General features: G+C 42.1%; 1 protein-coding gene across 1 annotated transcript in view; it reads left to right on the top strand.

The window, feature by feature from the left end:
* vps13d (vacuolar protein sorting 13 homolog D) overlaps positions 1-26,935 on the top strand; it is a 280,943-nt gene that overhangs the window by 156,478 nt on the left and 97,530 nt on the right. Inside the window, exons 45-56 of the mRNA XM_078558176.1 lie at positions 1,990-2,200; positions 4,521-4,768; positions 5,850-6,041; positions 6,172-6,298; positions 11,149-11,291; positions 11,481-11,611; positions 13,084-13,259; positions 15,325-15,448; positions 16,362-16,597; positions 22,153-22,270; positions 23,890-24,053; positions 26,805-26,913. Coding sequence (XP_078414302.1) covers positions 1,990-2,200; positions 4,521-4,768; positions 5,850-6,041; positions 6,172-6,298; positions 11,149-11,291; positions 11,481-11,611; positions 13,084-13,259; positions 15,325-15,448; positions 16,362-16,597; positions 22,153-22,270; positions 23,890-24,053; positions 26,805-26,913 — 1,979 coding nt within the window. The remainder of the gene's footprint in view (positions 1-1,989; positions 2,201-4,520; positions 4,769-5,849; positions 6,042-6,171; positions 6,299-11,148; positions 11,292-11,480; positions 11,612-13,083; positions 13,260-15,324; positions 15,449-16,361; positions 16,598-22,152; positions 22,271-23,889; positions 24,054-26,804; positions 26,914-26,935) is intronic.

Here is a 26,935-nt window from a genome sequence, read left to right as displayed (position 1 = left end):
CAGTATAAATTCTTGTTCCCTCTACTATTGGTTTGTTTTACATAGCTTTTCATCTTGCACTCATCAGGACAGCTTCGATAGCATGTCTCTTTTTTCAGCAAGATTCAAGTGCTGTACTACCACACGACTAACAACTTCTCTAGATGAGAAGCCTTTTTTAAAACCTATTATCATGTATTTCTGTGACTTAGCACTAAGGATATTTGTTTCACAGCCCCAGGCGACATAACTGAGTTTTCCCATTCCTGTTTCTGAGGTAAGAACTAAGATGAAACCTGTTAGCTCAGAGAGAACTTTGTAATCCATTCTGAATTATGAAAGTTGTTATGCGTGTGTTTCTCCAGTGCCTCAGTTGGCGAATGTACCTTTTGATTTAACTTTGCAGCAGCAATGGATTATAATTGAGATCAGTGACCTGGGCTGACGAAGGGAAAATCAAACCGGGTTCTGGTCAATAACTGGCTGTGGCTGGTCCTCAATAGAAAATGCTGTGGACATTGGTTATGGACAGTGTGTTAGGCTTTGTTATGATAGCTCCATGGTTGAATAACCCACCTACAGAAGCTGCTGGTAGACCAAAGCAGGACAATAATCAACAAAGCCAACAGAAAATTAAACTATGTAACCAGATAAGTATATATTTCTTTGGTAAGATCCTATCTTGAGCAATGTGTCCAGTTCTGATCACCAAGACATAAGCATCGCATTAATTTGCAGAATAGAGTGATAAGGTTGATTGCTTGTGTCAAAGACCTGAAATATGAGCAAAGACTGGAGCCACTTAGGGCCTTTCTGTCTGGAAGGTGGTGTCTGAGAGATAATCATGCAGGTAGATATGAGAATGGAAAAGATAAATGCAGATTATCACTAATTTAAATTGCGAGAGTAAGACAAGGGCAAATAAATTCAAACCACTAAATGGCAAATTTAGGGTTGGTGTCTGGATATTTCTCTTCACAGAGTAATCAGCGTATGGAATAAACTTCGAGGTAGAGTAGTGGTACACAAAAAGACTCTGGGCAGAATTTTGCCCTTGGTGGGCATGTAGGCCCCACCGGCTCGGCAGCGGGCAGACAGCTGACCCCTGCCACTGAAACGGGGCCTGCCACCATTTTGAGTGGGTGGGCCAATTAAGGCCCGCCCAGCGGCCTGCCCGACAGAAAGCACAATGCGCTTCCTGTGCCGGGCAGGGAGGGAATCCCCAGCTGTCAAAGTGCACTCTTTCGCGCTTGCACGCGAAAGAGCACACTGCTCCCTGAGACTAAGTGGTGTCTCAGGGTGATTAGTGACAGTGCACAAAACTTAAAAAATAGAAAAATAAAAATATTATTAACATGTGCCCTTCATGTGACAATGCCACACAAGATGGGATATGTTAATAAAAAGGACATAAACTTTATTAAACTTCTTAAAAACGGACATGAAACCTCATCCCGGCAGTGGATGAGGTTTCATGTATTAGGAGCCCGCTGGGGCTCCTGGCCTGCCCGCCAGCCTTAACGTTGGATGGGCAGGCCTTTAATTATCTTAATTAGCCTGTCAATGGCCTCAATTGGCCTTCCTAAAAATTTAAAGGGACCGGGATGACGTCGGGGGCTCCTCCTGACGTCATTCCACGTCATTTTCCTGTCGGCGAGTGGGCCCCACCCCCGAATCGCCGATGGGAAAATTCTGGCCTCTGGAATTATTTAAGAAACAATTGGATGCTACAGTGAGGGGGGTGTGGTTTTAGGATCTCAGAGATGAATGAATTAAGATAGACTGAATGGCCTTCCTCATCCATGATCAGTTGAGAGAAGAATAGAAAAATTTGACGTCTGTCTCGCTTCAGCCTCTTCTCAGCTTCGATGTCTTTGGGGCCATCGCAGTAATGGACTCTGACTTTGGACTAGTAGTTGGACTGTTATTTTCTTAGGCAACAGTTTACAAAGATTGTTCATTGTTTTTGTATGTTCTCAAATTTATGCAAACTAATTCCAATGATTTCAGAACCTGTGGTGTTGCCAGCAGTGTTACCAGGTGATTCATTAGCAATCCCCTTACACCTAACATCTTGGCGTCTACAAGCGAGACCAAAGGGACTTGGGCTGTTCTTCTGTAAAACACCCATCCATTGGACCAGTGTGGCAAAAGTAGGGGAGGTGAACAGCAGCAAGCGCGAGTGTCATTCGTCAGACTGTGATGACAGCTGCTCCTACAGGTATGCAATCTGTTCCGATGTCAGTTGCAACTATTTCTGTAAATTCCCAAGATGTTTTGGACGTAAATTTATGATAAACAATCTTCTAAAGCATTTTCTGTGCAATCTTCAGAACATGAAGCAACACTTAGTCACTGCATACGAAAATTCCAGTTCTGAAGAAAAGCCTGGCTCGAAACATTTGACCCCTCTTCTCTCTCCACAGATGCTAATTGATCTACTGTGTTTCTCATCATGCACTTTCATTGCTTATTAAAATTCCATTGTTGGAGAACAAAAAGTCATGCAGTTAAGATAGAGGGTGCATTTTTTGATCTCTCTGCCAAAAGTTTTTATTTCAAATAGGAACCATTCTTTTATGCCTATTAAGAGTGTAGCATTAGTAAAGGAATTCCAACCAGAAGTACAGTGGGCACAAAAGAAGGGCACAAACACTGCTCGGTCACTTTCAAAGCTTGAGTTTAAATCCAGCGCCAAGTAATGAGTTAAAACAATCAGGCTTTCTGCCAGTTCTAAATGAAAATAGCTTTTTGCTATTCTCAACCCAGTTCAAAGGTGGCCAAAATCCTTTATATTAATCGTTCCCTTGCACTAAATTGTCATTGTACAGTCACCAAAATAGAATGCTATAGGCTACAGAAGGGGATACTGACTTTGGAGTCAAATCGCACTAATAGGGCAGAGTAGAGTGAGCTTTACTCTGCATCTAATCTGTGCTATACTTAACCTAGATTACTTGATGAGGCAGTGTAGAGAGAACTTTACTCTGCAGCTAACTCATGCTTAGAATTTTTCCCTGGAAAATTTTCAATTATTTTAAAACTACATTTTCTGCACAAAAATTGGAGCAAATTCGGTGTTGCGAAAACTGGCACTTCTTACTGTTTCATTAGTTTTTAAATGTTAGCTTGTTTAAAGTAACAATTGGTGCTTATGTTGTTTTTTATTGTATTTATTGGAAAAGATATAATATTCCTCATTCTTACAGAAAACCAATCTTACAGATTTCACATTATAGGAACCAGCTGTTTCTTAAATGAGTCATGTCCAGATCTTAACTATTCTTCCTGGCAATGCATTCCAAATGTTTATCACTTTCTGTGTAAAGAAATACTCCCTGACATCTGCCCTAATTTTACCTTTCACAGCCATGAACCAGTGCCATCTTGTCCTGTTGCTTTGATGTGTCAGACTTTGTTTCAGGTATATGTTACCTGTTATTTGTTAAACTGCTGTAAGATTCTTTGAAGCTTCTGTTTTTGAAACTGGAGCACCAGCTTGTCACATCATTCCGAAAAGTTTCACCATGAAATGCCAGGGATTAGCTTTCTTGGACTCGTCTGCACTGCCCTTAGGGCCTGAATGGCCCTCTCATGTCATGGCTACCAGAACTGAATGCGGCACTCCAAATATGGCCTGGCCAGAACACTGAACAGCTTCAGATTTCCACTGAACTTCTGGGGATTTCAACTCAACTTCAGGCTTGAAATCAAATCTTTTGATGCTTGCAGCAAGCTAGAGATGTTGCAATGTTCCTCAATATTCAAGAGTAAAATCAGTAAAAATTAAATCATGAAACCTCTGTGCTTGATACTGTCATTGGGGGGGAAAGAGATAAAAGTTTACTCTTTTCCCATATCAATGAATCCTTTACTTTGATAAACAGAAAAATGTCACAAAATTAAGCCATCGGCCTATTCATACTTGGGCATATAAAGGAAATCATGTGTGGAACAAATATTCCTTTAAAACTAGCTTCTTTAATAGGGTACCTATTGTATTTTAAGAGTTTCAAGTGCAGCCAGCACCTCTAATTTTAAATTCTGATTCTCATGTTTAACTCCTTCACCTTCCTTCACTAACTCTGGCCATCCTATATATCCTCTCACTTCTCCCTTTGCTCCACTTTTGGGAGTCGTGCCTTCAGCCATCTAGGCCTCATGCTGTGCAATTCTGTCCCTAAACCCCCCCCTTAACACCCTCCCTAAAACCCACCTCTGATCATTGGAGGCAATTGCATAGCTGGACTAGTATCCCAGAGTAATACCTGGGCTCGAATCTCGCCACAGCAGATGGTGAAATTGGATTTAAAAGCCTGATGATGACAAAATCATTGCTAATTGTCATAAAAACCCACCTGGTTCACTAATGTGGAAGGAAACCTTACCTGGTCTGGCCTGTGACTCCAGACCCACTCTTAGGAATGGGCAATAAATGCTGGCCTAGCTAGCGAAGCCCACATCCCATGTCACAGCTCGTTGGGATATTTTTCTACATTAAAGGTTAAGATAGGTTAAAAAATTTTTGTTATTACTTTTAGGTATTGTGTAGCAGTTAAGAAGGAGAACTACCCTGACTACATGCCCTTAAATTTGATGTCCGGCAATGCAATGCAGGTTTACCGACAGCCAGGTCACACCATCTACTTGCTACCCACCCTTGTCCTGACAAATCTTCTACCCTGTGAGCTTTCCTACTATGTGAAAGGCACCTCCATCAATGGACCATTGAAGCAGGGGAAAGATGCTGTGCTGCACACAGCTGACACATCTCAGAACATCGAGCTTGGTAAGATGTCTAATTTTTATTGTATCCTTTTTGTCTCTCACTGACCCCAAATGCAGAGGGCATCTGTCAGATTGTTAGATGGCAAAATAGGCTGCAACTTATATTCTGCAGAAGTACTTTCCTGATTTTCTGCAATGGTAAGTAGCACAAATGTACAGTTCTTGGTGTGCAGTGAGAAAATGAAATCAAACAGAAAGGCAGGCAATGCACATCTCATCTGTCATCATTTGGAAGAGAAACAGTCTATGTTTGTGGGTAGAGACCAGACCCTAGATATGAAGAAGTGTCTCCCACTGAAACTTTCTCTCCAGGAAACAGATGGATCTGTTATGCATTGAGGTAATTACGACCCAACGTATTTACAATAAATGGAACTAACCATCACGATTGTATTATGCCCACCTTTGAGTTATGTTCCAGATAAACCCTGTGACAACTGCAAATGATTTATGCCCAGTATGCTGTCAAGTGGATGCTATGTCAACTAAATAGATGGGTATTTTTGATTTGGCTACTTAATGACACTAAAAACAAGTCGCCAGTTTGGTTCAGAGGATAACTCTTATCTCTGAGTTTGAAGGTTTGTGTTTAAACGCCACAATAGCCTTGAACAAGTATTCTGGATGCATGTGAAAGCTCACTTGGCACCATTCTGAGAAGCGTAGAGCTCCCTTGATGTCCTAGCTATCATCCCTCCATCGAATAGCACCTCTAAAACAAATAAATTAATTGATTCATTGTAATTTGTGAGATCTTGTATACATCATGATTATGGCTTTTGTCTACATAAAACTGGTGAGCAATTTGAAGTAATTCATTGTATGTTAAGTCCAATGAGTCTCGATAATGCACTATGTACCTAAACTTTTTGAAATAATCTTTCTTTTTATAAATGTCATGTCCCGGATGAGTGAGTAAATTAAAATCGGACACAATTACCACAAGTTGTCTCTAGGAAGGCAAGATGTGATGTTGTTAGAGCAATTTATTTCAAAATACTTCAATAATTCCAAAGATAATTTAAATGTAAAAAATACCCTTCCAATTTTCAAAACACTCCTAATCACAATTTACTTGTCAGGAATTACACTAGAAAACTTTCCCTCGTGCAAGGAACTCCTAATACCAGCAGGGACCACTAACTATCATGTTCGTATGCGTCTTTATGACACCAAAAAACGCCTGCTGAACCTGAGCATTCGGATTGTGTGCAGAGCAGAGGGCTCCCTGAAGATACTCATTTCTGCACCTTACTGGCTCCTCAACAAGACAGGTTAGAAAAAGAGTTCAAATTCCAAAGTAAAAATAGGTGCATGATGTAATGTTGCTTATTTTCAAAAATGCAAGTGGTGCATGAAAATCAGTGGTCTGAAGAGTTCTGCTTCATTCCCATCTTTCTTCAGGGCTGCCATTAATTTTTCGACAGGACAATGCCAAGGCTGATGCAGCAGGACAGTTTGAGGAGCATGAGCTTGCACGTAGCCTCAGCCCCCTCCTGTTCAGCTTTGCAGATAAGGAGCAACCTAACATGTGAGTAAAACATGCAATAATGCACATCTCAGGCTCACCTGATGTACTCAGGTAATGAGAGTGAATTTTGACAGTTTATAATTATGAACAGGGACTGTCCTGCTCTTAAACCGTTACAAAGGCCTTGTTTTACCTTTGAGATGCCAGGAATTGCAAGATTGTTAAATCATTTTGGTTCGTACCTGTGATATTTATATCCATGTGAAATATGTATGTGTGGCTGAGCGAATCCTGAATGTAGATCTACAAAATGGGGCACTGATGGACCTGTGCCCTTGTTCCTAAATGCCTGTATTCATTCCCTTGTGAAACAAGCCCTCATGACCTTGTAACTGTAACCTTGCAGTTGCACAGATTTTCAATTCATTTTCATTTTCTTACATTTACATACACATTTGACTCTTGTTTTTTCTCCTAAAGGTGAAGATTAACTCACCAAACCTCCTTAGACAGCACCTTCCAAACCCACGACCACTACTATCTAGAAAGACGAGGGTAGCAGACACATAGGAACACCATCACCTGAATGTTCCCCTCTAAGCCACTCACCATCCTGACTTGGAAATATATTGCCATTCCTTCACTGTCACTGGGTCAAAATCCTAGAACCCCCTCCCTAACAGCACTGTGGGTCTACCTACACCATATGAACTGCAGTGGTTCAAGAAGGCAGCTCATCACCACCTTCTCAAGGGCAATTAGGGATGAGCAATAAATGCTGGCCTAGCCAGCGAAGCCTACTTCCCATGAACAAATAATAAAAAAAAATGTTGGGATCGAATTCCACGGGTCCCAGTACAAAACAGTAAATCACATTCAATTCTGGATGTGTGAGCATCACCCAGTATCTCAATTGCTTTGTTTCCGTCCTTGTGTACTTTCGGCAAGAGTTAGCAAATGGTGACCAGGACCAATGACCAATGGTCCTTACCTATGGATACAAAAATTCACTTCCCTACCTCCCCACCCGCCCAACACCACCCCCACCCGCTGCTAATGATGAGATATATTAAATTAGCATTGACCAGGAATGAAAGTCACGAGCTTCACAATGAGAAGGAGTGCATGTATTTTATTCTTCATTCTTCCTCCAGATTTCCATCTTGCCTTCTCCACCTACCATTTGCACATCCTGAAGAATCTGGCTCCTTTCTGTGGTGCAGATGCTACTGATCATCCTCCATACATAGCCTAATAACTCTCCTTCCACTGTGAGCTGGTAAAATGACTGTTGACAACTGTTTGATCGTAGGAGAAGTTGGAATCCTTAATCTATTTCCAAACATGTTTCCTTCAGCAGGGCTTACTCGATTGCAATCAAGACCAATTTGATTTTCACCTCTCTATCCAAGAGGCACCAAAACGAAATGCTATGCTTGAAATTATCTGCCTCAGACCTGGTACTTCATAGTCTGTGTTGTTCAGCCAGCCGGGAAGCCCAGCATGTATTCACCTAGTTTTAATAATCAATCTAAAAATTGAATATGTCATGTACTTATGGGCAAGAAACCGCTATCGGGAGATTAATGTCCTCGCCCTAATTTTTGTTGGATTTAGCTGCACGTACCCATCCTCCTCCTGCTCCACCTCCTGGGACAAGCATAACACAGGCATCTGTAACCAATTTAGGAAACCTCTTGTCACAAAACTATTTTCTGACCCCTCAAAGGCGATCAGGCAAGCCCCCAGATGCCCCAAAGTCATTATTTTTCACCCATTATCTTGCTTTCCTTCTGCTCGATCATGCAGTTTTTCAAAAATGTATCTTGACATCTCCTTGAAGGACTAGGAGCAAGCCCTCATTACCAACTAGGGAATGCAGTTCTCACAGGTTAATCACTCTCAGAGGTAAACAAACTTCTGCATATCCAATTTCACTTCCTGTTTCTCAAGGCATATGGATAGCCCGAGTGCTATCTGCTTCTTCACCTCAAATAACCTGTCAATTTGTATGTTATCAATGCCCTTAATTTTGGAATTTGAATCAGATCCCCTTTAAATCTACACCTATTCAACAATTCCAAACCCATTGCACAAGGCCCATCTTTGTAACTCAGCGAACTTAATCTAGAGATTTGAAATGGTTCTGAAGAAGTCGTATGGATTGGAAGCAAGCTGCCACACCTGCTGAGATTTTCCAGCATTTTCTGCTTTTAAACTTGAGCTTATTCTCTTTACCTTTCTCTATACCTTCTAGAGCTGCAATTGTCCTACTTGAGGTGGGAGGATTTGAGGGGAACCAAAATGGTACACAGTGCTCCAGAAAAGGTCTCACCATGACCTTAAGATAAAAGCAAAAAACTGCAGATGCTGGAAATCCAAAACAAAAATAAAAATACCTGGAAAAACTCAGCAGGTCTGGCAGCATCTGCGGAGAGGAGCACAGTTAACGTTTCGAGTCCGAATGAACCTTCAACAGAACTAAGTAAAAATAGAAGAGAGGTGAAATATAAGCTGGTTTAAGGTGGGGGGGGGGGTGGGACAAGTAGAGCTGGATAGAGGGACAGTGATAGGTGGAGGTAACCAAAAGATGTCACAGACAAAAGGATAAACAGGTATTGAAGGTGGTGATATTATCTAAGGAATGTGCTAATTGAGGGTAGAAAGCAGGACGAGCAAGGTACAGATAGCCCTAGTGGGGGTGGGGTGGGGTGAAGAAATCAAAAAAGGCTAAAAGGTAGAAATAAAACAATGGATGGAAATACATTTAAAAATAATGGAAGTAGGTGGGAAAAGAAAAATCTATATGAATTATTGTAAAAAAAAGGGAGGGGGAATCGGAAAGGGGGTGGGGATGGAGGAGAGAGTTCACGATCTAAAATTGTTGAACTCAATATTCAGTCCGGAAGGCTGTAAAGTGCCTAGTCGGAAGATGAGGTGCTGTTCTTCCAGTTTGCGTTGAGCTTCACTGGAATGATGCAGCAAGCCAAGGACGGACATGTGGGCATGAGAGCAGGGTGGAGTGTTGAAATGGCAAGTGACAGGGAAGTCTGGGTCATGCTTGCAGACAAACCGAAGGTGTTCTGCAAAGCGGTCACCCAGTCTGCGTTTGGTCTCTCCAATGTAGAGGAAACCGCATTGGGAGCAGCGAATGCAATAGACTAAATTGAGGGAAGTGTAAGTGAAATGCTGCTTCACTTGAAAGGAGTGTTTGGGCCCTTGGACGGTGAGGAGAGGGGAAGTAAAGGGGCAGGTGTTGCACCTTCTGCGTTTGTGGAAGGTTCCGCAGGGATCGTTCCCTCCGGGACACCCTGGTCCACTCCTCCATCACCCCCTACACCTCAACCCCCTCCCACGGCACCTTCCCATGCAACCGCAGAAGGTGCAACACCTGCCCCTTTACTTCCCCTCTCCTCAACGTCCAAGGGCCCAAACACTCCTTTCAAGTGAAGCAGCATTTCACTTGCACTTCCCTCAATTTAGTCTATTGCATTCGTTGCTCCCAATGTGGTTTCCTCTACATTGGAGAGACCAAACGCAGACTGGGTGACCGCTTTGCAGAACACCTTCGGTCTGTCCTCAAGCACTACCCAGACCTCCCTGTCACTTGCCATTTCAACACTCCACCCTGCTCTCATGCCCACATGTCCGTCCTTGGCTTGCTGCATTGTTCCAGTGAAGCTCAACGCAAACTGGAGGAACAGCACCTCATCTTCCGACTAGGCACTTCACAGCCTTCCGGTCTGAATATTGAGTTCAACAATTTTAGATCATGAACTCTCTCCTCCATCCCCACCACCTTTCCGATTTCGCCCCCCACCTTTTTTTTCCAATAATTTATATAGATTTTTCTTTTCCCACCTACTTCCATTATTTTTAAATGTATTTCCTTCCATTGTTTTATTTCTACCTTTTAGCCTTTTTTGATTCCTTCCCCCCACCCCACCCCCACTAGGGCTATCTGTACCTTGCTCGTCCTGCTTTCTACCCTTAATTAGCACATTCCTTAGATAATATCACCACCTTCAACACCTGTTTGTCCTTTTGTCTGTGACATCTTTTGGTTACCTCCACCTATCACTGTCCCTCTATCCAGCTCTACTTGTCCCACCCTCCCTTAAACCAGCTTATATTTCACCTCTCTTCTATTTTTACTTAGTTCTGTTGAAGGCTCATTCGGACTCGAAACGTTAACTGTGCTCCTCTCCGCAGATGCTGCCAGACCTGCTGAGTTTTTCCAAGTATTTTTGTTTTTGTTTTTCACCATGACCTTATACTCTGTAACCCTATTATCATAGAGATAAAAACAAAAAACTACTGCGGATGCTGGAAATCCAAAACAAAAACAGAATTACCTGGAAAAACTCAGCAGGTCTGGCAGCATCGGCGGAGAAGAAAAGAGTTGACGTTTCGAGTCCTCATGACCCTTCAGCAGAACTGATTATCATCACCTATTATCATAGCCCTTGTTTGCCCTGAATAGTCAAGGCAATACAGCTCAGAACCCTGTTTGCTTTGGCCAGAGCTTCCTGAAGTTGTGCTTGAATCTTTAACCGTTCCCTAATGATCACTTCCAAGCCTGTCTCCTTTCTTATCAATTTTAACCTACTAATGCTATGCTCTACTGTATATCTAAATTTTGTGCACCTGTATTCCTAAGTACATAATGATCGACATTGAAGGGCAATTCATAACCTTGGGAGCACTTCTTGCATTTATCCAAATCCAGCTGTAATCTTATTTCCTCCTCCTAAATTCTTGACATTGCCATATGATTTAGCATCATCTGTGAATTCATGAACACTACTATCTATGGTTGCTAAGTCTTCCAGGAAACCACCTCCTTCCGGTCTTACTGACCTGTGTGTCAGTGGGTGGATTTAGCCTCATGTTCTCTCTGATCCCTGCAGGTGTACCATGCGAATTGGGAAGGGGATCCATCCAGATGCAGTTCCTGGTTGGTGTCAGGAATTCTCCCCAGATGGAGGCAGTGGTGTACGAGCAGTGAAAGTGATTCAGCATGGGAACAGGCCAGGACTCATTTACAGTATCGGTGAGAGTGAATAAAGTACTTTAGTGACCTAAAGGGAAAATCTTTAAGGGGTGAAGAGGCAAAGCAGATCATACTGGTTATGTTTTCATTATGTTTAAGGAATAACTTTGGCCAGAGACTGCAATGGAATTTGTGTAGCAATCATTACTTTAGGTTACTTGTTACTTTACTTTCATCTTTGTATCTCAGGAATTGATATCAGGAAAGGTAGAGGACGCTACAGAGATACCAACATAGTGACTTTTGCACCCCGATACCTACTGGACAACAAATCCTCCCACAAGCTGGCCTTTGCCCAACGAGAGTTTGCCAGAGGCCAGGTAGAAATGTTGATGTTCTCATTTTAAAATGAAGTGTGTTACTGAATATGGAGAAAACCTGTAACTTCAAGGGATGATATCAGATGAACATTGAACACACTTATTGAGCCCCTTTCTCCTCTGGATTAAGACATTTATTAAAATAGCAGAGAGGGGAATCTGATGGTGCGTGAAACATTTGCACAATTGTATGAAGTATTTGCAAAATGTAGTCGTGGAAAATAAACAGCAACATGAATAACCTGAGCAGACCCAAGGTAGTGAATATTGGAGCAGTTAATGTAATATGATCAGTTTATTCCATCAGTGTTGCACTTTGTTAGTGGATTAGTCATCAGTTGACCAATCTGTGATGATATAGAACTATTTTTGATTTCTTCTAAAACATTTATCCATTGTATGGATATTGCATGTTGAATGCTGTGTCCAGTTTTCTCTCAAACTGCATTGGTGTATGTGCCTGTGTTGGCACAAGGAAGATACAGAGAAGATCATTCAATTAAATTTGGCTCATTCATTAGGAAAGATGCTACAGTCCTGCTATCATGCCATTCAGCTTCTTAATTAGTTATAAGGTTTTCACCTCCACCACCTTTCCTGGGATTCTATTTCACTCTTGCTGGCATTAGTCCGAAGTCTGCCTTTGGACTTGTGTCACCTTGCTCTACAATTGCATTTTTGCTTGAAGCAATGTTCTGCATTTACCTTTTCTATATAGTTTTCCATCTTATTCATATACCTCCCAGTCACCTCTTTTCAAAGTTGATAAGTCTGTGTTTCTCCACTCTCCTCCTAACTCATTCTTCAACCTGCTAAAGATCACTATTGTAGCTCTTCGTGAGTGGTATTTTATGTCATTTGATAGCTCTCTGATGTTTGACTCATTGCTCAAGCCCCTTTAAGATTCAGATACATGTAGGCCTACACTTGAGTTAAGGTACTGAGGGAATAATTCATTGTTGGAGGTGCTGTCTTTTGGATTAACCAAGGCACAATCTGCATGCCCAACTGGATGTAAAATATGCCATGTACAATATGAAGAGGAGCAGGGAAATTCCCCCCGTGTCCTAGTCAATGTTTTTCCTATCCCGCAGCCAACACTAGCAGTTTAATTATTCATTCGTTTTATTTGCTGTTTATGGGGCCTTGCTGTGTACAAAGTGGCTTCTGCGTGGCTATAAACCAATAATAATGGCACTTCAAAAATATTTAATTGGATTTGAAACATTTTGGAAAATCCTCAGCACAAGAAATTTTATTTATAAAGCAACTTTAATGTAGTAAAACTTCCCAAGATGCTTCGCAGGAGTGATATCAAGCAAAATTTGAACCGTATAACGAGATATTAGGGCAGGTGACCAAAAGATTGGTCAATGAGTTAAGTTTTAAGGAGTCTCTTAAAACATGCAACAAGCAAACACAATACTCTGATTCACCAATAATAAAATATTAATTGTAACATCATTTCTCAGGGCACTCAAAATCCAGATGGTTACATTTCAACTCTACCTGGTGCCAGCGTGGTATTTCATTGGCCGAGAAATGATTATGATCAGTTGTTATGTGTGCGCCTGATGGATGTTCCCAATTGCACTTGGTCGGGTGGCTTCGAGGTGAGCAAGAACAACTCCTTCCACGTCAACATGAGGTGAGAATAGTATCCCGGAAGAAATGTGATAATCTAGTTAATGGACCAGGATCTCGGATAGAAAAATATGCATTTAATTGGCAGTCAGAAACTGGTAATTCTGCTGTCAATGGCAACGTGTGATGTCAGGATTTGTCAGGATTCTTCTGTCCTACCAACTCCTGCATCGCACTTTACAGCAGGAGTGTTGCACACTTCTTTTGTGGGGAAGTTGGTCGCCATAAAGAGCCTCTTAAAGGATGCAAGAGAGGAAATGAAATGGAGAGGTTTAGGGAGAGAATTCCAGAGCTTAGGGCTGTGGCTCATGAAGGTACAGCCGCCAATGGTGCAGTGATTAAAATCAGGGATGCTCAAAAGCCCGGATATGGATGGATGTAGCACTGAAGCAGATTACAGGGATGAGGAGGGGTGAGGCCATGGATAGATTTGAAAACAAGGATGGGAATTTTAAAATTGAGGCGTGGCTTTAACTGGGAGCCAATATAGGTCTCCCACCTCAGAAACAATGGGTGAATGGGACATGGTTAAAATTCTGTAAAATACTACTAATGTTGGTAACCTGTTTAGGCTCTCTTGGTGTGTTGGATCTTGTTTGTTTATTTTACTTTCAGGTTAAAATTTTAGATTTACCACCTGTGAGCTCAGGCTCAGTAACTCCTACCTTGTTACTCCTGATGGAATAATGGAAATACTGGGCACTTGCTGACTGTCACTGAGTGTTTATTACCCTTTTCACTTCATTTATTGTTTGGATATTCTAGAATTTATAGAAATCTGTGTTGCAGTACCATTGACTCAATTCCCCTTATGAAGGAATGTCCTCCATGATTAGGCATTGCCAAGATCTGCCGTCTGCTTTCTCGTGCTTAAGATTTCCTTCTGCATTATAACTTGGATCTTGAAATGGATGGTGAACTTTGAAATAATGATTTCTGATTGGAAAAGGACATTGGAAATAGACTCTAGCAACCAAAATAGTTGAGCAGAGGAGCTTTTTAAGTCATGGGACACAGTTTGGAGACCTTTGCTGACAGGATTTCCTCTCAGCCCCAGTAGTATAACTGACTCTTTAGAGATTATTTTCACAATCTTTTCAAAAAGGAACAGAAATTAACATTTTCTGGCACGCATAGCTACAAGACCAACAGCACAAGTTTGGATTTTTTCTTACCATTTACTGCATTTTTCATAAAGCTTTCAACATCTGTTAATATTTTTCTTCAAGTACTGTTACCCTGTAAAAAATTATATAAGCTCCAGTCATTGTGATAAAACTGTGACACATTTACAAGCCTAAATAACAAGACTGATGTGCATAACATAGAAGGCTTATTCATAATTGATTTATGTATATTGACAAGCACTGGATACCCTATCCCGTTGGCATTATGGGTAAACGTATTGTGGCTGTAGACACAAGTTTGATGTCTAACCCATGCTGGTGTATTCGATTTTAGCCACAACGACAATAAATGTGGTACATTTGGCCTCAAGATCCCCACACTAGTGAGTGGAAAATTAACAGGGATTCCCATTCTTGAGCCTTCTATGGAATTCCTGAGGAGAGCTTGTGCATGTGTGAGTACAAAATCAAGGTTGGAATTTAACCTCATGATTAAATATCCCATCTGCTCTCATGGTCCACTGTGTGTGAAGAACACATATGCGGGCAAAACACTGCAGAACCTCCCTCCAAGGAAGAATCCCAGTCTGACTCACCTTACAAAACAGAAAAATCAGAGTACTGAAGCAAAATACTGTGGATGCTGAAAATCTTAAATAAAACAAGAAAATGTTGGAAGTACTCAGGTTTAGCAGTATCGCTGCACACACATGCTGCCTGTCATGTTGAAAATCAGAGTCTGTTTTTTAATAAGAACATTGAGTTCACAGGAGTTGGATCTAACAATGCAATTAGTGACAAAGATCTGATGCTGGTTTAAAGTTGCATTTCTTTTACATTGTCTGTCCTCATTTCTTGTTGTTTCTTACCATGTAATAAGCTGGCTGTAGTTTATAACCTTTAAGGGCTTTCTGACCCACCAATTTCTTTTTTCCTTTGCAGAGATACACAAGGCAACTGTCACCTCCTGCGAGTGGAGATCACTCTGAAAGGAGCGACGTACCATATTGCATTCAGTAACTCCGAACAGCTGCCGCCACCATTCCGCATCGACAACTTTTCAGAAGTAAATTCCTATGGGCTGTTTTTAACTCACTTAAATCGACAGTACAATTCAAGATTTGCAATCAGCTCCTCATAGATCGCGAAGCAGCAAACACAAAACTAATTGCAAACAATTTATCTGTATGTAGCCACCACAAATAGGAGATGACTCATTCTGCAGATGCGTTTTCTGTTTGACCTGATAAGACTTATTGACTGGTTATATCTAAGAACAAGTCAACCTCTACTTTTACATTTTGTTAGAAAACTGGCATTTGGAGGGAATTTCAACCATATTTTCCACAGGAACCACAGGAAAAAGGACATGGCGTATACTTAACCGTCAAAAATTAAGAGCAGACAGGTTATATTAGCTAGAAATATTGTGGCATTTGAATTAGATATAAAAGAAAATAGTGAGCCAAGAACCCAGGCAAGTAAAATGCAGAAAATTTTATTTAAAATTTCTTATGTTTATGTTATTAACACTGGGCTAATATTACAGTGCTAAACTTATTAAACTTATTCTTGACCTTCAAGTCAATTTTTGACCATATTTGTTTCAGTACCATAATATTTGACTGAAAATATTAATGAGGGAGGCCAGAATCCCTGAACCTGCAGCAATTTAAACCAGGTAGCTCAAAGTATTGGAACACAGCATGTCAATTGGCAGAAGATGGACTTGTTGTTTTTGTGACCATATATTGAGTCCTAACATCAGATAATCACCAATTTACAATGTTTCCATTTTTGTGCTTCAACCTCTGATTAATGATTGTTCATGGTAACAGCCTTAGAGAGAACTATTTCTGCCATCTAGCAAATGTAAGCAGCTAGAGATTGGGGTGTTATACCAATGCTGTGAAGTAGTGAAATATATGTTCAGCCTTCGCAGCAAATTCCTGATCTCTCCTCTTTTTCTTTTGTATCAGGTTGCAGTCATTTTCAACCAACATGGCGTGGCAGAGCCAAGACTAAAGACAGAGGTAAAACCAGGCACCTCACTGAATTATGCCTGGGACGAGCCTGTCCTTCAGCCTCTCATCGCGCTAACAGTGAAAGGGGCAGGCTCATCAGAAATTACCTGTGATATGAATGACTTCAAAGAGTCCAAACAGCTTTACTATGAAAATTTCATCTACATCGCTGCCACATATACCTTCTCTGGGTAGGCTTTAGATTTCTGTTGCCTGGAATTAAACTCATTGTCAGCTTTTTAATGTTCTCTGTTGGTTTTGAATAACTGGGTGCAACTTCAAGAGCCATGATATGGTGGTCTTGAATCATTGTTACCATGCTTTCAAAAAACATTTTCAGCTAAAGGAAAGAAATGGATTGCCTCTATATCGTTGTCTGCATTTGAATTTCAAGATTAGCGTTCTAAAGAAACCAAGGGAATTTCCAACCCTTAAGCTTAATGCAACCAACAATGTTACATAACAGCTCAAAACAAAAACAGAATTACCTGGAAAAAACTCAGCAGGACTGGCAGCATCGGCGGAGAAGAAAAGAGTTGACGTTTCAAGTCCTCATGACCCTTCAACAGAACTGAGTAAAGTTAAGAGAGGGGTGAAATATAAGCTGGTTTAAGGTGGGGGGAGAGAAGTTGGGGTGGGGGGTGGGGGGTGGGGGGTGGGGGCTGGTTGTAGGGACAAGCAAGTAGTGATAGGAGCAGATAACCAAAAGATGTCACAGACAAAGGAACAAAGAGGTGTTAAAGGTGGTGATATTATCTAAGAGAATGTGCTAATTAAGAATGGCTGGCAGGACACTCAAGGTCCAGCTGTAGTGGGGATGGGGTGGAAAGACTGACAGGGCATTACAGGTATAGATTTAAAAATAATGGAAATAGGTGGGAAAAGAAAAATCTATATAAATTATTGGAAAAAACAAAAGGGAGGGGGAAGAAACGGGAAGGGGGGTGGGGATGGAGGAGGGAGTTCAAGATCTAAAGTTGTTGAATTCAATATTCAGTCCGGAAGGCTGTAAAGTGCCTAGTCGGAAGATGAAGTGCTGTTCCTCCAGTTTGCGTTGGGCTTCACTGGAACAATGCAGCAAGCCAAGGATAGACATGTGGGCAAGAGAGCAGGGTGGAGTGTTAAAATGGCAAGCGACAGGGAGGTTTGGGTCTTTCTTGCAGACAGACCTGTTCTCTTGCCCACATGTCTGTCCTTGGCTTGCTGCATTGTTCCAGTGAAGCCCAGCGCAAACTGGAGGAACAGCACCTCATCATCCGACTAGGCACTTTACAGCCTTCCGGACTGAATATTGAATTCAACAACTTTAGATCTTGAACTCCCTCCTCCATCACCACCCCCCTTCCCATTTCTTCCCCCTCCCTTTTGTTTTTTCCAATAATTTATATAGATTTTTCTTTTCCCACCTATTTCCATTATTTTTAAATCTATACCTGTAATGCCCTGTCAGTCTTTCCACCCCATCCCCTCTAGAGCTGGACCTTGAGTGTCCTGCCATCCATTCTTAATTAGCACATTCTCTTAGATAATATCACCACCTTTAACACCTCTTTGTTCCTTTGTCTGTGACATCTTTTGATTATCTGCTCCTATCACTACTTGCTTGTCCCTACAACCACCACCCCCCGCCCCAACTTCTCTCCCCACCACCTCAAACCAACTTATATTTCACCCCTCTCCTAACTTTACTCAGTTCTGTTGAAGGGCCATGAGGACTCGAAACATCAACTCTTCTCCGCCGATGCTGCCAGACCTGCTGAGTTTTTTCCAGGTAATTCTGTTTTTGTTTTGTTTTGGATTTCCAGCATCCACAGTAGTTTTTTGTTTTTATTACATAACAGCTCTCCAGTTATTTCCAGACCTGTGTTCAAAACTGTTTTCTTAGTGTGTAGTCAAGATAGATGATCAGGAGGATGTTTAGAAGTGTTTAGTCAAGGTAGGTAATCAGAGGGAAGTGTGTAGTCAAGGTAGATAGCAGGAAGATTTTTACTGGAGAAGAAATCTGCATACATTTATGTTAAACATTTTAATGACTCCTGTATTATGTCTCAGTTTCTTCCCATGTCAAGGTCAACTAATCTGGTAAACAACATGCTTGGGGTCTTGTATACTGTACTAGAGATTTACAGGCTTGACCACAATGCATTATCTTCCAGGGAGAAGCCAGATGTCTCTATCACAAGAAAGCAGAAAACCTTAAACGGATTTTCAAAAATGGTGAAGAAAGCTGGCTGGAGCTAAGTTTCCTACCTGCTCCTTGACCAAAGAAAAGACTATTTAAGAATTGAAGGGGAGACACATAAAAATAAGAGAACCAGCCCTTTTGTAAAGCTAATGCTACCTGGTTCCGGAGGAAACAAGGGAAGCTAGTAGCTCAGATGCCAAAACATACTCAGTAAACTTTTTAAGATAAGGGAGCAACTTACATGTATATTTTGTGAAAAATGTTCTGATTCAAATTACCTTGTTGCAGTGGAATTCAGTGCTTAGAAAGGGATAAATTTCCAACTTTGTGCTCCTGAAAGGAAACCTTGTCCACTGATGGTACATTTTGAAAATTTAAGTATACAGTGCACAATATTTTCTGAACATTCATTTCAATGGTCAGGAAATTGTATTCTGCGCGCTCAAATTTCTGGTCTGTGTTGCCAGTTGGCAAGGTCCCCAGCGGAGAATGTGAAATCTGAAAAGTGCCCAGAACCTCCACTTCTGAACACTAGTAACTACATGAGTATGTCACTTAAATAATGAATAATGAAACCATAAATTGTATGTTATGACAGTGTTTATAATTATGATTCTGATACTTTAGATGGTTTCTGAAGTGTTTTAACTAGTTTTATTTTATAGCCAAAATAGTGTAAAAGTCAAGACTGTCTCCACTTGCCCGGCTCGCCCTACAGCCATTTAACAGCCCTTGAGCCGTTAATTGACTTGAGGTGAGCCCTCTGCCCTCATCAAGGAGGAGGTCCTCCCTCTGAGAGCTGCCAACTCTCTGGTCCCAACGGCACCACTAGGAGCAGTTGCCACTGCTGGGACTGCAGTCAGTTGCCAAAGGGGACATGCAGTGATGGAGCAAGGACTTAATGGTAAGTCCAGGGTTTTGCCAGGATAAGGCTAGAAGACCCCAGCAAGGGGGATTGGGCCGGGGTGGGATGGGGATGGCCAAAAGTGTCAGCGTAGAGGCAGAAGGGGTAGAATTACTTTGGCGAGTGTGGGGGGATTGGGGGGCCTGAAAGAAAGCGCCTCCCTCTCTTCCCCAGCCACCAGGTGAAACATGGTGGGCTGGACACTTGATGCTGGTCTCACCCACCACGGGTAAAATCCCAGGGGCGTCGGGATAAGGTCTTTAAGTACCCATTGCTTGGCCTCTTCAGGGCTTCAATTAGCTCATGGGCCACCCGACACCTCTTCTGTTGCTGGTAAGCTTGCAGCAAGGACCAGTGGGGGGGTGTAGGCAGCAGGCACGGTGCCACTGCCATGGCACCCAATTTTACAACAAAATCTTCCATCTCACCCCTGGGTGGCTGTAAAATTTTGGCTAGAAACCTGAGTGCATCATAGGCTGATGTGTCAGTGCAGTGTCAAAGAAGTACTACACTGCTAATGGTGCCCTCTTTCAGATCAGATCTTAAATCAAGGCTCTGTCTGCCCTCAAAGATTCATAGAATTATTATGGCACAGGAGGAGGATGTTGAGCACATCGTGTCCAACTCTGTAGAGAAATCTAGCCCCATTCCCCCTGCTCTATCCCCGTAGCCCTGCAAGTTTATTTCCCTTAAGTGCTCACCCAGTTTCCTTTTGAAATCATTCTCTCTGCTTCCACCACCCTTGTAGGCAGCAAGTTCCAGTTCATTACCATTTGCTCTGTAAAAAAAAAATTCCTCCTCACATCCATCCTGTGCCTTTTGCCCAAATCTTAAATTGGTGTGCCCTAGTCCTTGTACTATCAGAGAATGGAAACAGCTTTTCCTCATCGAACTTAACTAACTAAACCTTTCATAATCTTATAAAAAAATTCTTGTCTTTAAGGACCCTCACATCCTTCCTAAAGCCTGGTGACCAGTAGTGGCCCAACCAGAAATTTATGAAGGTCCAGCATAACTTTCCTGCTTTTGTACTCAATACTTCTATTTATGAAGCTCAAAACCCCATATGTGTCACTAATTACTCTCTCAATATCTCCTGACACCTTCAAAGATCTATGCACATGAAACCCCTGGTCCCTCTGCCCTGTACATTCTTTAGATCTGTGCCATTAGGTTTGTATTGCCTTTCCTTTCCCTTCTGCCAAAATGCATCACCTCTCACTTCTCTGTATTAAATTCCATCTGCCATTTGTTTGCCCATTCTGCGAGCGTATCTATGCTTTGTTGCGGTCGATTGGTATCACCCTAACTGTTTGCCACACTTCCAAGATTGGCATCACTAGCAAATTTTGAAATTTTACTCTGTATTCAAATATCCAAGTCATTTATATATGTCAAAAGCACTGACCTTTGGCGAGCACCACCGTCTACCATCCTCCAGTTGGAAAGACAACTCTTTACCATTGCTCACTGTTTTCTGTGTCCTCAAATCTTATGCTCTTTTATTCAAGCTGATGCTGACCCTCCTATTCAATGAGCCTCAATTTTGTTAATCAACCTGTCAAAAATGCCCTTAAAATCCAGATAGGCAACATACACCACATTCCCCTCACCAACTTTCTCTCTTACTTTATCAAAAGTTTGTTTAGACTAGTCAAACACAATTTGCCTTCTACAGATCTGTGCTAGGCCTCTTTAATTAACTCAAGCTTTTCCAAGTGCCTCTTAATTCTTTCTAATCTAATCCACCGTTGATGATTAAACTGACCGGCCTGTAGTTATGAGAATGTCCTTTTATCCTTTCTTGAGCAAGGGTAGCACATTTACCACTTTCCAATCCTCTGGCACCTCTCCCATATCTAAGGAAGATTGAAAGATTATGGCAAGCCCTTCCAGAATCTCCACTCCCACTTCCCTTAGCAACTTGGGATGCAAGCCATCTGGACCAGGTAATTTATCCACTCTAAGCATAGCCAGCCTGCCCACTACACCATGCCGATCAAATTTCACTCCATCCATTACCTCTACCATGCCCATTTCTACCAATACTTTGTCAGCATCCTCTTCCTTGGTAAACATCGATACAAAATACCCATTAAGTGTTGTAGTTATGCCCTGCACCGCTAAGCATTTTTTACCCTCTTTGTCCGTAAAAAAGCCCACCCCAACTCTTACAACCACTTACTGTTTACATGGTGGTGGGAAAACCTCAGGGTTTCCTTTTATTTTAATTGCCATTCTATTTGCATATTCTCTCCTTGCCAGGCTTATTTTCCTCTTCATTCTACTCTCAATTTATTGTATTTGATCTGGTTCTTGCTTGAAGAATTCACCTGACATTGCATCATACATGGGTAGAAAAATCCTATGACACTATTCAAAGATGAGCAGAAAGTTCTACCAGTATCCTTTCTATTACCTTTCAACCAACGCCATCAGCCAACGCCACCAAAACAGATTATCTGACCATTTATCTTTTTGCTGTCTATAGCACTTTGGTGTTCACTATTAGCTGCCACATTTTCTTCTAATAAATCAGTGATTCCACTTCAGTGGAATTAAATCAGTGATTCCAGGTTGTAAAAGGTGCTGCTGTTGAGATGCATGTTGTTCTGGATGAAAGCTGTGATATTAACTTTGTGGTTTCTTTAAATCAGGCTCACAGAATCTTCCGGGAGGCCGGTTGCTCGAGGTTCTGGAAAGAAAAGTATTAGTTTTGCAGAATTAGTCCTGGATGTTGCACCCAAAACTGGAAGAGTGATACTGAAAAAAAAGGTAAACAGAAAAAAAAGTACATCTGTGTAGAAACCTTCAGCTTTTTTTTCAACTTTGTTGCAAAGAACATTTTCAGTGCAGTTGGAATTGAACAGAAACCATAGATGCAACTTATAAGTATGGTTGTGAACTTTATGTCCCTTTCAAAACACGCATATGTACACTTTTCCTGTTCCTCTCTGGAAGATGTTGACACGCACTGGGAGTACAGTTCTATCTCTTCCACCGATTCATAGAGGCAGTGAGTGTTGTGCTTAGATACAATATTTTCTATTGTTTGATGATGGGGAATATCTCAGCTGAGTCCAATTCTATTCTAACTAGATAGTAGTTTCTCCCCCAGCCCAGTCCAGGGTGCTGACATCAGTTGTAGCACTGTTTCTCAGATCAGTTAATTCTGCAGAGACCAGGGGTTATACTGAGGACTGCCTTGGTCTGCAAGGCTCAGTAGTGAGCCCCAGAAGTAGCCAGTTTTAATTTTTATTTAACAATGCTGTTAGCCACATGGTAGTGGAGGGAATTTGTATTCTTATTATTCGCATTAAGGTGTATTTGGTGGAGGGGAGAGGAATAATGGTCTTTGCTGGATTCAGTCAATATATTTGCATTTGAAAGCCCGGGGAGTTGTCAGAATGACAATCAGGCGAAGAATTGAGAACAGCAGCAGGAAGAGTGGAACAAAACTAGTTTAGCACTTATGGGACTGTTATAATTAGATCAGATTGAGAACTAAGCTTTGTTGTTTAAAATTACATGACCTGTAATAGTGCACACAGAGGTAATGCAGTGGAGAATCAGTAGCCCCGTGCTTCTGAAATAAAAACAGAAAATGCTGGAAAAGCTCAGCAGTCCTAGCAGTATCTGTTGAGAGAGAAAGAGTTAACATTTCAAGTCCGTATGGAGTCATACATACTCGAAACATTAACTCTGTTTTCCTCTCCACAGATGCTGCTAGAATTGCTGAGCTTTTCCAGCATTTTCTCTTTTTATTTCAGATTTCCAGCATCCACAGTATTTTGCTTTTAGCCCTGCACTTCTGTTTACTTCAAGCTTAATAGCTGCAATGCATGAAAGAAATGTTTTGCACTTATAATAACCTTTCACGACCACCAGACATCACAAAGCACTTTACAGCTGATGAAGTACTTTTGGAGCATAGTCATAGATACACAGGGTTATAATGTAGGTGGTTTGAGGTGAGAATTCCCTGAGGGCTTGGTGGGGGAGGAAGGAGAAATAAATCAAAGTTCCTATTTCTATCCAGCGCCTCTCTTCTGGAATGCACATGTGTGGTCACTGATAGAGGGCAGTATTGAGTGTGGCTGCAATGCCCTTCATGGTTGGATAGGCAACTCGCACTGAGTGTAAAAGTTTGAACATGAAGAATGGTCAGTTTGGCAAGGTACTCAAGGCAGCCAGCGCCTTACAACCATAGCCCAGTAAGTGTAGATGTCTTTAGGAGTGGTCAGGAGAAACTATTGTGGTTAAATTAAATTTATTACATTACTGAAATATTTTATTATACCTAGCTTGTGCTAACTCACAGTTCTAGCATGTCTTATTCAGTGTTTTAACCTATAAACCATCCTGAAATTCTGCTTCATTCTATGCAAATCCAGGAACCAGGTAAAAGATCACAGCTTTGGCGCATGACTGGAAATGGGATGTTATGCCATGAGGGCTCTTCTCCTCCTCATAACCCCAACAAACCCTCCTCCAGTAGACAGTCAAACTCTGAACTGGTTCTGGACATTGCAGGCTTGGCTGCCGTCACTGACTACAGGTAAACTAGGGCAAGGTGAACAGGGGAAAAAGACTTTGTAGTGCATGTTAGGCGATAGGAATTTAAACTTTAACATTCTGATAAGAGACAAAACCACCCAGACTTTGTGAACAATTATAAGGCTGTGTGGAATTACCTAGCACAAAGGACATTGGTCGTGGTTGTTGGAGGTTGATCATCATAGTTCCAGGACATCACTGCAGAGTTCCTCTGGGTAGTGCCCTCGGCCCAACCATCTTCAGCTGCTTCAGCAATGACCTTCCTTCCATCGTAAGGTCAAAAGTGGGGATGTTCACTGATTATTGCTCAATATTCAGAACCATTCACAACTCCTCAGATACTGAAGCAGTCCATGTCCAAATGCAGCAAGACCTGGACAATATCCAGACTTAGGCTGACAAGTGGCAAGTAACATTCGCACCACACAAGTGCCAGGCAATGACCACCTCCAACGTACGAGTATCTAACCATCACCCCTTGACATTCAATGGAATTGCCATCGCTAAATCCCCCACTACCAACATCCTGGGGGCACTGACCAGAAACTGAACTGGACTAGCCATATAAATACTGTGGCTACAAGAGCAGGTAAGAGGCTTGAAATCCTGCGGCAAATAACTCACCTCCTGACTCCCCAGAGCCTGTCCACCATCTACAAGGCACAAATCAGGAGTGTGATGGAATACTCCCCATTTGCCTGGATGAGTGTAGCTCCAACAACACTCAAGATACTCAACACCATCCAGGACAAAGTCTGCTTGATTGGCACCCCTTCACCAAACACTCTCTCCCTCCACCACCAACAGTGGCAGCAATGTGTACCATCTACAAGGTGCACTGCAGGAACTCACCAGGGCTCCTTAGGCAGCACCTTCCAAACCCACGACCACTACCATCTAGAATGACAAGGGCAGCAGATGCATAGGAATACCACCGCCTGGAAGTTCCCTTTCAAGCCGCTCACAATCCTGACTTGGAAACATATCACCGTTCCTTTGCTGTCGCTGTGTCAAAATCCTGGAATCCCTCCCTAATAGCACTGTGGGTGTATCTCCGCCACATGGACTGCAGTGGTTCAAGAAGGCAGCTCACCACCGCCACCTCAAGAGCAGTTAGGGATGGGCGATAAATGCTGGCCTAGCCAGTGAAGCCCACATCCCATAAATGAATAGAAAAAAATTGTAAATTGCCTTATTGTGTTATCTAAGGGGAGAATTCATCTCCTTCATGTTAGTGACCAAACGATTCAAGATTTGATTCCCAATCTGATCTTGGCCCAGTGATTATGACATCAATTTCTGGTCATTCCTGGAGACCTGTTAGCTGAATTAATAATTTTCTAATATGTACCTTAACTGTCATCAGCCCTCCGTGTTGTCTTCAATGAATCAAGTAGAGTGTGAGGACGGCAGAAAATTCCAGCGTTTTGCTTGATTACTTTTGGGGATTGGAGTATTGAGGAAAGACTTTTTTCGGGATGTTGGATAGTGTAGTGTCCACGATAAGGGAGACGATACAATCTTGTCCTTTCACAGGCTATGTATGAGATAAATGGCCCTTACTTGATGGTTGTAGAACCTCTTACTGAATTTGCCCTGGCACAGTTCAGTGCTACAGTGTGCCCTTCCAAGGAATGAATGAAGTATGGTTCATCCCTATGGCTTCCCCACATAATGAGGTTCCATTCTAGCCATCCCATATCTTCCTAGTTTTTCTCTCCCCCTTTGAAAGTGATTAATCTTGCACTGCCAAGCCTCCAGTTCCTCACTCACATGGCCATTCTTCAACTCAAAAACAAAATACTTTGGACGTTGGAAATCTGAAATAAATGTGGAAATACTCAGCAAGTCGGACAGCATCTCGGGTGAGAGAAACAAAGGGGGGAGTTTTAAGGACCCCTCTGCTGGCATATATGAAGGTTGGGAGGCATGTAAAATAAAACAGGTGGCTAGCCCACTGCCTCCGCCCTAGAGCTGAGTCAACCAGCCCACCCCCCCCCCCCCCCCCCCCCAAAACCCCTTAGGTTGCCAGTTGAACCTCTTTCTGTCTCCACTGCTATAGTAGTGGTTAGCACATTACTCTGCCATCTCCAGGTAAAAGGCAGGAAGGAAGAGGGGAGGTACCTCCTTTGGGGGATCCCCTGTGCCCAAGATGCTGCCCTTCTCCGTTTTGAGAAATCTCATTCTCGCCATGTTGAGGCTGCCCCCAGCATATTATCGCAGTGGGCCAGCCCTTTTTTAAAATCGGCAAACTGTGGGCTATAATTCCTACCGGAAAAAACCCCACACCCCCACCCCGCAACAGTAAAGTTCACCCAAATGTTAACACTTCAGATTGATGACCTTTCATCGGAACCACTCTTCAATGATTGCAGGCTGTTTATTCAGTATTGGGTGGGGAAGTATCACAGGCTTCAGCTTAAATTGAACCTGCTATCTCACAATGTCCACACTTGCACATGAATCACTAAATTGCATTTGGGAGCAGAAACCCTAACTAATTTTTCCCCCATTAGTTCAGGCATGTTGTAAGGCAAATTTTATATCCCAGATGTCACCCTGGCTTCACACCGACTGGATATTAGACCTGAGACTTTCTACTCTAATCTGTTATTACATTGGGCAGCATATTTATCCGTTAGCTCAGCAAAGAAGCTACTCTTAGTGTTTTATATTTATTTGCACAGTGTGTATTGGGGTTATTAGTTTTTATATATATTTATATAATTTTGCCTCGCTTTGTCTGTTGCAGATATGAACCACTCATGCTGAAAAAGCCAGAGCGGCGTCGCAGCGGTACACAGACATGGTTTTTCCGCGATGGACGTTTGAGCTGCGGCATGCCAAGAATGGTAGTACAGGTAAAAACAATGGCAGTGGCAG

Source organism: Cetorhinus maximus, chromosome 15 (assembly GCF_964194155.1).
Source record: "Cetorhinus maximus chromosome 15, sCetMax3.hap1.1, whole genome shotgun sequence".
Taxonomy (NCBI): domain Eukaryota; kingdom Metazoa; phylum Chordata; class Chondrichthyes; order Lamniformes; family Cetorhinidae; genus Cetorhinus; species Cetorhinus maximus.
Note: the sequence above shows the minus strand (reverse complement) of the source record. Positions and strands in the feature narration are given on the sequence as shown.